This window comes from Caenorhabditis briggsae, assembly GCF_000004555.2.
Source record: "Caenorhabditis briggsae complete genome, chrIV, whole genome shotgun sequence".
Classification (NCBI taxonomy): domain Eukaryota; kingdom Metazoa; phylum Nematoda; class Chromadorea; order Rhabditida; family Rhabditidae; genus Caenorhabditis; species Caenorhabditis briggsae.
In genome coordinates this window covers 7,134,088-7,144,795 of record NC_013487.2, presented here as the reverse complement: position 1 = coordinate 7,144,795, position 10,708 = coordinate 7,134,088, and the positions used below count along the sequence as shown (strand labels likewise).

At 37.8% G+C, this 10,708-nt stretch overlaps 2 protein-coding genes across 3 annotated transcripts; both read right to left on the bottom strand.

Annotated features, from left to right (window-relative positions):
- Positions 1-5,250: 5,250 nt before the first annotated feature.
- Positions 5,251-5,567, bottom strand: CBG26370 (the record flags this gene model as incomplete). 2 transcript variants are annotated; one of them, XM_045235434.1, is made up of 3 exons in its annotated part: positions 5,251-5,256; positions 5,328-5,438; positions 5,490-5,567. In XM_045235434.1, 3 exons carry the CDS (start codon positions 5,565-5,567, stop codon positions 5,251-5,253), a joined length of 195 nt encoding a protein of 64 aa, XP_045100876.1. The 2 variants fall into 2 exon arrangements, with proteins under 2 accessions (XP_045100876.1, XP_045100875.1); XM_045235435.1 differs by having other exon boundaries at positions 5,328-5,432.
- A 1,043-nt stretch (positions 5,568-6,610) lies between these two features.
- CBG05387 lies at positions 6,611-10,287 on the bottom strand (the record flags this gene model as incomplete). The annotated part of the gene is made up of 15 exons (XM_045235433.1): positions 6,611-6,681; positions 6,831-6,998; positions 7,105-7,205; positions 7,253-7,334; positions 7,382-7,495; positions 7,542-7,651; positions 7,906-8,039; positions 8,086-8,168; positions 8,333-8,378; positions 8,578-8,667; positions 8,714-8,849; positions 8,896-9,016; positions 9,069-9,275; positions 10,148-10,177; positions 10,251-10,287. The coding sequence occupies 15 exons, from the start codon at positions 10,285-10,287 to the stop codon at positions 6,611-6,613; spliced, it is 1,530 nt and encodes a 509-aa protein (XP_045092922.1).
- Positions 10,288-10,708: the final 421 nt, after the last annotated feature.

The following is a 10,708-nucleotide window of genomic DNA, read 5'->3' as shown; positions in this document are numbered from 1 at the left end:
TACCGAAAAACTGAGAGATTGGGCATAGAGAATGTACTAACATACAAGACAAGGTCATCACTTTTGCGGCGAAGATTGGCGTCGGTGGGGGTTGGAAAAGGAAATCGTAAAGTTTCTGAATGTGGAAAAGTTTTGAATAGAGAAAGAGAGTGAGAAGAAAATGGGAATTGAATTAAAATTGAGGTAAAAGTGAAAGAGAATAAGAACAAAGGATGATCTACGGTACGTATAATTATGAAGAAAGCGAATATCGAAATTAGGTAAAGTCTCGGGATTCGAAATTCATTCGGGAGAGGAGGTCATTCAGGTCATTCAGCTGAGAAGGGGAGGAGGATCAATTGTAATAGGATTGACAAGATTTATGGAGTGGAATCAGAGGGAAATGGAGGGAGAAATCATAATAATAGGTAGTAGAAGTAATAACAGGGACTTTTCAACAGAATCATCGGAAATCGAATTGTATGATATGAGAGAAACTGGTACGGTATGTTTATTGGTATTTGGCACGGCAAGAAAAGTCGTTCATAGTCAATGAACCTACACCCCAAAAGTACACAAGCAATATTTTAGGCATCAATCGTTGGTAAATACAGTGATACTGTACAGGAGAACTGTACTTCAGAATTTGTTTTTTATTTTATTTCTATGCGGTTATGGTTTTGTAAACCTCCACCAATTCAGAAACGTGCGACTGGAAAACGGTAAGATCGAGACTACCACTTTCTAGATGAATCTAAAAATTCAAGCATTTTTTGGAACAGAAGAAGTTCAAAAAATTTGAGCATAATTATCTCAATTTCTATGAGAGATAACAAAAATCTGGCAACTGATAAAATGTTTTTCATGTTATCACCAATATTTTATCAATTGACATGTTTTTGATATCACCTATAGAAGTTGAGGTAATTGAGCTCAAAATGAAAGTATAGGGTGTCCTTCTATGAGAGCAATTACGGTAACTTTAAAAGTGGAAAACCTTCAACAATACAGAGTTCTCCTAGCTTTATACCCTCACTCTTTTTTCAATCAAGTGGCTCTTGACTGCTTGCATTAAATGATCCGAGAACGGAAGCATCGCTTCGTATACTGTCACAACTCGGAATAGTTTAATCTAGGTCATCCGTCCCAACGGGGAATCATGGTATGGGTCACGAAAAAGGAAAATGAGGATGAATGGTCATTCAGTGAATCGAAAAGTTGATTGTTTGTGGGATAATAGGAGTGAAGGATAAACATGGTTAAGCATGCTAATAGCCGAATGTTGATTTGTTGGTTTGGGATGAAAACAGAAAGTGATGGTGAAAGGTAAATGCGGAAATGTTTTGGAAAAAAACTTGTATAGTTTGTTGGGACTTAGGAATTACTAAAAAAATGTGAACTCCACATATCGTGTGATGAGAAAATATGATACTGTAATTGCAGTTTACAGTATTCCCTCTGAATGAAACCCACCCAAACCGTCACCTTTGAGCTCGATTACATCGATTCCTGTTAAAGATATCAAGAATCTGTCCATTGATAAAATATTGGTGATGTTATTTTGAACATTTTGCCAGTTGACTCTTTTTGATATCGTTAATAGGAATCAAGTTAATCGAACTCAAAGCTGACGTTTTGAGTTTGCTTCTTTAGAGTAAATAGGGTATATTTTTCTTCTATTTTTATAACTGCTTTTTTAGAATATTGGTTCTAAAAAAAGTTCTTCTAGTAGCTGGAAATCGTTATTCCAAAACAATATTCTTTGTGAAATAGTGAGTTTCTTTGAACGATTCTCCTCCTTCAAAACAAAACGTTTTTATAAAAAAGTCTTAGCCGAGATTATTCTAACTTCTGATCCTCCGATCAAAACAACAGGACGCCTTGGGATGAAAAGAAATTAATTGGTTTTCTAGTATTCTACCTCCTCCTGAATTCGGTCATGTTTACGTCATCCTCTCTCACCTAGAGCCATCTTCAGATGAGTTTTTTCACATGTCTTTTTCGAGGTCAAATGGAGTGAAATAATGAATCTTCCAGGTCAACCATTCCAAATTTGTTTTCAATGAAACTTCTGTGAGAGGAACGGGGATTGGGTTTTGGAAACTATAGAACTCCATTTTTGGCATAAACAAAGCTTTTTTCAGATGTCGACGAATCATTTCTTCGATAGCGGAATTCAATTGAAATAAAATTTTAATACTGATGCAATTTTAAATTTAGGCGCACTTGATGTTAGCAGATTTCAAAGATATTTGAACATTAGAACCATTGAGTTTTAAAGAAACCTGTAATAGAAGGGACCCCTCACTTTTAACTTCCAACCAATTCATCTCGGTTCCTGTAAAAGATACAGTGCAAAGTATAAACAAAAAAGAGAGTAGGTTCATATGTGGTAGGTTCATATGTTCTTGGAATGGGAGAGTCCCCCAAGCTGAAATCGTTGAAGGAAACGGTAAAACCTGTTATAGAAGGGCCCGCTAACTTTTAAACTGGAGCCAATTTATCTCAGGTTATGTGAAGGATATAAAAAAGTGGCCAACTGATAAATTGCTTATCATAATATCACAAACATTTCATTAGTTGAAACATTATCTTTATATCATTATAGAGCTATCCCAGCTGGTCAACTATGGTTTTCCGGAAACCAGTTTCTCTAATTGTTTCTGTAAAACATATAATATTCATATTTGCTTCTGGAAATTTTGCAAATATTTAACGAAACTCCTCAAAACTTAAAAGGGAATGGAATCGGTACGAAGTAATTTTACAAGCTCCAATTACCGTAAAACCAGTAATAGAAGGGTCTCTAATCGGTTTCTTTAATTTTTTATTTCCATTCCTGTAAGATATATCAAAAAAATTCAATAGGCGAAATATTTATAATATTATGAAAAACATTTTGTTAGTTGACTATTTTTCTATACGTTCCCCTATAAACCATGAAAACTGGCCCCAAGAGGGCAGTATTATTGAGTTCAAAGTAAACGTTCTTACCTGGACAAGTAAAAACTAGAAAGACATTGAATGTCTCGCGGGAACTTCATTCTTTGCCTCATAGACCGTTCCCCTTAATTTCAGATTTCCAGTATTCTAACTGTTTCCCAATTGGTACTCTCATCATTCGCCCAACCACCACTTCTTCCCAACGGCCCATTTCCATTTTCCACTCTCCTATCCCCATTTTCAAAAGTACACACTTTCCTTTTCCGCAAAATTTCTCTTCGTCTTCCTCTTCCCATCGGGACGTAATGTTGTATAGCCCTGAGAGCCCCACCCCAATTTTTCCCTCTCTTTCGTTTTGCTCTGTCCGTCGTGTTCCCTCTTTCCGAGTGCACAACCCCCTCAAATACAACCAAAAGCACAAAATATACATAGAACCTGAAAAATAGCATATGAATCAGAGAGACAACAGACAAAAATGGTAGTAGCGGTTGGGATGGACGAGAAGAAGAAGTATTGGAAACGAAGGGAAAACGAGGAGGAGACGGAACGCCTAGATATAATATAATAGATTGGTGATGAGAGAGTATGGAAACCCAAAGATACGCAGAGAAAAATAAAGAGCGATGTTTGAAACATTCGTGATTACTGAAAAGAAGATGAAAAGATTTAGACAGCTAGTTGAACGGCTCATCAAGAGTTGCTAATGAGAAGCGCTTATAAGGAAAAAGGGAAGTTAGAAGCAAGCTACCTACAATTTCAAATGCATCATTAGTGAAGAACAACAGAAAACTATAAGTCACAGGATTCGAAAATGCCGAAGTGAAAAACAATGATTCTGTGTATGTCAAGCCTATAATTAACCTGGACTGCGTGACTTTGAATCATATTTAGAGTCGAGAAGCATAGAATGTATAGTTTGTTGTCTCAAGTTTTGATTCTACAAGTAGCGTGATAAACATGGTTTAGCATATTTTAGAAAACCCGATAGTAGAGCAAGCAAGTTCAAAAAATCTGGAACGCTTCAAAACTAGAAAGCTGTATCCGAACACCGTGAACACTCTAATAGAGTGCTCCCTCACCAACTATGAGCCTATTTATCTCGGTTCCAGTAAGGTATATCAAAAGGCGGTAAACTAGCAAAATACTTTTGCTATTATGGTCAACGTTTTGTCAGTTGATCACTTTTTCATATCTTTCAGAGGAACCAAGATAAATTGGCTCAAAGTTGTTGGTGAGGGATTATTCCTTTAGAGTGTTTACGGTAACTAGAAAACTCAAGAGGAGTTCCATTTGTCGAAATAAAGGTTAGCATGTGATTCCTGAAAGTATTCAAGATGTAGATAAAATTTCTTTTGGATCATTGAAAACTAGAACTCCTAGTTATATGTAACAACACAGTAAGGAAAGTTTCAGTTATTGCTTCACAAGAATATAACACATCGTAGATACTCTAATAGCAGGTCTATACTAGCACTTTCAGCTCACATTATCTGAATTTCTATAAGAGATGGCAAAAATAAATCAACTAATAAAATGTTTGTCATAATATATTTAACATTTTATCAATTGACACATTTCTGGTATCTTGCATAGGAATTGAGATAATTGAGCTCAAACTTGGCACTGTGGGCAGGACCAATTTTGTTATGATTTGCGTAGTTTATGTAAACTGCTTGGAGTGTATCAAATAAACAAAATTGAGAACTAAATATTCTATCTATACATCAAAAAGTTCTACCGGTCAAAAAGTATATTGTCCAGTTGAACTAGAAAGATTGAAATTTTGCTATTTTGCGACGGTGTTCTCTTTTAAATATTTCGCTCTGCAGTATACTTTCATAAACTGAACTGTTTTCTAATTGTCCCAATTTAATTTTCTCATTGTACAGCTGATAATTAACGCCCCCAATGTTCCTTTTTTTCCGTTCCGCGTTGTGAAGCAAGACCCGCGCGCAAATCAAATTTATGTTTGTTTCCGCACGGATACTCAGCCGCTTAATTGCTGCTGTCTCTCCGCATCCCGCGTATTCCTTTTTCTGGATGGGGTAATTGTTACAAATTTTGAAAAGAGAAGACCTTGGGATTACTGTAATAGCCGAAACAAAAGAAAACGGATGTTACTGTAATTGAATGTTTTTATTTATTTTTGAATGATTTGTACTGTACAATTGAAAGAAACAGTGGTTGGAAGTGTTTTAGGAACACTCCATAAAAAGTGATGAGGTAGATAATCGGTAAATTTCGAAAATGGAAGGCATTTTGGTGTTTGTGTGGACTGTTATGAGATTCTGTACTGGTTCAGAGATTCAATTGGAAGACGTTGTACGTTTACTTCTGGAAAATGGAGAAAGTGAGAAATATGTCAGGTTAATCTATTAGAATATTCTCGCAAGAAGTCTACTTACCTTCTTTGGGGCGGCCTTCTTGGCTGGAGATTTCTTGGCGGCGACCTTCTTTGCTGGCTTCTTAGCGGCCTTCTTTGGAGTAGCAGCCTTCTTTGGACTGGCAGCCTGAAGCTTAAAAATGAATGATTACCTTCTTAGGACTAAAAGAGGTTTGTTACTTACCTTCTTGACCTTTGGGGCCTTTGGTTTCACGACCTTCTTGGTCTTGGCGACAGTTTTGGCTTTAGCAGCAGCTGGCATTTTTGGAAGAGAAGAGGGAGGAGTGAGTTAGGAATCAAAAATTTGAATTGACTGCGTAGGAGAAGAAATCCTTGGGCTTAACGGTTAGCCTGCCTAGTTTCAGGCCCCGCCCACTCTTGGCACAGTGCCAATCGTACGCTCCGCCCCCCTACGGTCTTGAAGGAAGTCAGCTGACTGAAGACTCTCTGTGAAGTGAGTGAGCACTTTGAATAGAGAGAGCTCCGAGAAAAAGAGACAATCTTGTCCCGATTCTCTTGGTTTCCCATCATATTTCTCGTCGTTCGGTTCTTATGAGCGCGTGATCTTCCTCCGTCTCTTTTCTTCTTTCTCTCATTTTGTCCATGGCTGACTGCGGCTAGAAATTATGCGAGAAGCGGTGGAGATGGGTGTGGGCGGGGATGAAGAGAAGGACTGCTGGGGCCATAGTGACTGCCTGGTGTGAATACGATATTCTAAAGGAAAAATGGGAGAAGGAAAAAGGAGTCTCTCTTTCGGTCTCTACAATTTGAAAAGGTGTGTGTTTGTTTGTGTATGTATATTCACAGAGAGTGTGTGTGTCTATGTATACATAATGGATCTTCCACCACGACCACCACCAGCAGAAGGTGCAAGACAAAGAAGCATAAGAGGGAGACACATGGTTGGATGGGTTATTGGTTAAAATGTAATAAGAGGAGGAGGAAGAGAAGAAGGTTATGGAGATATGTACTTAGGAAGACAATAAGGGTGAGAGAGCTTCACTGGAAAATCGCTCTGAATCAAAAGATCCTGACCCGGTTTGCAAATAAAGAATATGGATGTTTGAAAATTCGCAAAAGCTGTTTAGGAAGAAGATGAACAGCCACTGCCATTTTCAAGGCGATTGCTCATTGAATAAGAGTTTTTGAAGATTAAATTTTCAGTAGGCTGGTATGCTGCCAAGGTCCAACACAAAGTTTAAATTTATTCTCAAGAGATATTTAACAGCAAGCGTTACATATTTATATTAAGGCCCAGTATGTCATTTTTCTCAGAGTACAACTGAAATAACTGAAGTTTATACTTTACGGTGTACTGTTGCTAGATGCAGTCGACGGGGCATCAGACGGGGCGGTAGACGAAGAACTAGCTGCAACTGAAAATCAAAACTAGATATTATATAAACTGCTCAATGTGTGACGTGCCTGAACTCGAAACAATTGGGATTGCCGAACTAGAAGGAGAAGGGCCACCGCTTACTAAAAAAGGTTAATTAGTACCCATCAAACCATCGAACTTTCATACCAGTTGTATCACTAGAATCAGGAGTGACAGTGGAGACAGGTGCTACTGAAGATCCAGGAGCTGCCGAGGATGATCCAATTGGAGCAGCGGTAGATGTGAGGAGAGCTGTGGTTGTGGATGGAGCAGCTGTGGTGGGACAAACGGTTGGACCAGTTGGAGCAACAGGGGCTGAAAAACTGCGTTTTACCTTCACGTAGCACTAATTAGATCACCGGTTTGTTATAAAAAAGAAATTTTAAATAAAGTATGGTCCACTGTTTTTAAAACCACTCACGAGACCATCCAGGTGAAGGCTGTGTGCATTTTTGATCAGTTCCGTTCACTTCCGCCCCAGGAGAGCATGCACACGAGTAGCACGAATCAGAACATATGTTTCTGGAAATTCATGTGTAATTACTATACTCATTTTTTTGTAGTTTTACTTATAGCATTGTCCATATGGAGGGCCACTGTTTTCCCCACAAACACGCTTCTGCTTTGATTGGCATGGATGAGCAAGTGTAACTGAAAATGCTATTGTATCATATCTTTTAACATTAACAAGTACATACCTTCACAAAAGTCTCCAGTGAACTGGCACTTTTTGCATTCGCAATACTGAACACCAGATTGACTGACTTTACATTCTCCGTTCGATCCAGTGCAATTGAGTAGACAGTTGTTAACTAGAAATAAAGATGTTGCTTTAATCCAAATCTGTTAGCTAAATACCTTCCTGATAGGTAAAGTTGAATTGAACAGTTGAGCGTGGTCCCGAGAAGTAGTACACATCAACTTCTTGGAAACCTTGGAAAACGTAGTTGGTGATTGACCCGTTAATGCTGAAAAGGATGATTAGAATAATACACTTCGGACACTCTAATGGAGTACCATCAACTTTGAGCCAGTTTATCTCGGTGTCTGTGAAAAATAGCAAATAGTTGTCAACTGGACAAATACTTTTGACATTATGGCGAACGTTTTGTCAGTTGATCACGTTTTGATATATTTTACAGGAACCGTGATAAATTGGGTCAAAGTTGATGGCGAGAGGTGATGATAAGGTTCACTGTTTACGATATGAAATTTGACTCACGTAGCACTTTGAAGAGTTCTAGTCTCGTTCAACTTCACATAGGCATCGGGTCCAGTGAATGTTGCATTGATTGTCACCGACACGTTGTTCGCTTGGTTTGAAGCCAATACTTTGATTGAGCATAGAGCAACGTTCTAGAAATGAAATAAAGTTTCTGGTTACAAGAGCATCGTTACAAACCGGCTTGCTCGCAAATGTGTATGATTTAGTTATCGAGAAATCCGAATCAGTTTTTAAGTTTGTGTTATTACATGGCTTGACAGCTAAAAAAACAATAGTTTATCGAGCATACCGAAAAACCTGTATTAGAGAGGCCTGCCATTTATTTTTAAAGGCTTCTCTCGGAGGTAGAAGGACCTCTCCGATAGAAGGCCTCTTCTATCAAAGCGGCTTTCCTAATACAGGTTTTACGGGAGACTTTACTCACGTTGAGTTGGACCTGGAGAAGTTGGCTCGGGAGTTGTTGGCACATCCTGAAACAGTCTCAGATGGAAATATGAGTATCACTAGTAGATAATGTAAACGGAATTTGGAACTTGAATTATTAAAGTCAAGAAAACTTCGCAGCAGAAGCTGAATTATTCTAACTTCAGATTATTCTAACTTCCGATTTAATCAAATCTGATTTCGAAATCTAAACCCACAACATTTGCAAGTCTTTCAAAAACTTACAGTAACACAACTAGACTGAGAGAAGCAAACGAAAGTGCTGGCGGCAGAGGAGACACGTTGATCTAGTGCAAATTGAGATGCACTGAGATTCTGGAAGAGTTCTTGATGAATTACAGTATTTCGAGAATGTATACACCTGTAATTGTGAGATGTATCCTTGAAGAGTTTTATTCTGAGCGGTAATGTTATGTGAGAAAGCATTCAATTGATCGAAAAGAGGAGATTTGGCTGGATCGGTATCGTTTTGAGCCTTGATCAAGTAGTCGTTCAAACTGAAATAACCTAATGAAATTTGTTCGTTGAATCAGCATAAATTACGCATTGATTTGTTGATCCAATTGTACAGCTTGTTGAAGGATCAGCTTCGCATCTAATACATTCACATCATTGGAAACGGGGAATGTCGAGAGTTCCAGAGGTTTTGGTGTAGTAGTTGGAACTTAATTTTATAAAGTTTTGCATCTTCTGGAGAATCAGTTCTCTATTTTTACCTCCAGTTGGGGTCCCAGTGTTTCCACTATCTGTTACCGTACTTCCAGTTCCAGCAGGAGCGGTGGATCCCGTTCCTGGAGGAGCCGTTGACCCCGTTCCCGCAGGAATAGTTGATCCGGTTCCTGCAGGAACCGTTGATCCAGGAACGGTTGCAGCAGAGGTTTCAGGAGAAGCTGCAGGAGAGGTTGCAGCTGCTGGTGTGGTATCTGTAAGTATTATTTTTGAAATTCTAGAAATTTGAAAAAAACATGTTATTCATTGGAAATAACTTCTGATAACCTGCTTCCTCTTCAGTTAATTCCATTGACATCATGAATGACGTCATTGACTCATTCCGCTGTACATTTTTCTATTTCCATTCCAATTATCTTTTTTACAGTTTCCCTCCACCAATCAGCAAACAGAACATATTGGAATTCAAAGAAAGAGGGGGAAATAGTTTATAGAGTTTGATTATTTTTCGAAACAGGTCGGAAGTTCAAAGGGAACCGGAAAAAATATTTAGCCACTGTAGCCTATAAATACCGTATTTCCTCTAATAGAAGCCCATGGGCTTCTATTTTTCAACCTCTCTCTCAGGGTGGGCTTCTATTAGAGGTGGGCTTCTATTTTTCAATGATTAATTTTCAAAAAAATTTTGTTCAAAAAATCAGAAATTTGGCAATTCGGAAGTTAAGAATTCTGAGCTTCGAGATTTTTTTTAATTCGAAGTATTCATTCTGCAATTCTAAACTCCAAAATTCGGAATTTATGAAATTCTGAGTTTCCAGAATCTCAAAATTCAAAATTACGGAATTCTGTAGATCAGAAATTGAGAAACTTTCAAGTTCTAAAACACCAGTTCCAAAAATTCTGAAATTTTTAATCGCCGTATTTCCTCTGATAGACGCCCATGGGCTTCTATTAGAGGGTGGGCTTCTATTTTTCGAAGCACCTCGCGGGGGGCTTCTATTAGAGGTTGGCTTCAAATAGCGGTGGGCTTCTATTAGAGGAAATACGGTAGTTAAGAAATTTATCCAGAAACTACAAAAATATAGAACATTGATTTGAGACAATTACTATCGAAATTCAAACTCACCAACTGGTGCTACTGTTGGGACGGCGCTGTCTGAAAACATTGCATTGATCATTGTTTAAAGATAAATTCATTGTGTTTCAAAAAGCAAGTGACTAAACCGAACCATATTCTTTTAAGAAAATTAAAAGCTGAATATACATAGCTGAAATTCAAACAAATAAGTTTTTTATTGTAATACTACAAAGCACTTACCGTAATACCTGTATGGAAGGACCCTCTAACACACTGTAAACTTTGAGCTGATTTTTCTTGGCTTCTATGCAAGATATCAAAAATGTGTTAACTGAGAGAACAATTCTGGTAGGATGTTTAAAAATTTATCTGTTGATAATCTTTTTATCTTTGACATGGTCCGAGAAAAATTCCCTCAAAGCTAAAAGTAACGGTTCTCTTTTATTACAGTAACTACAGTAATTTTTAAAGTCGCTAAATTTTATGGGCAATAATCGATTTTGAGAACGAGCTCATGCTTGCCTTACCCATAGATTCTAATAAAGTTATTAAATTTTGGGCCCAAAATATAAATCCAGCGAAAACAATTTTAATTTGCCTTGGTACTAT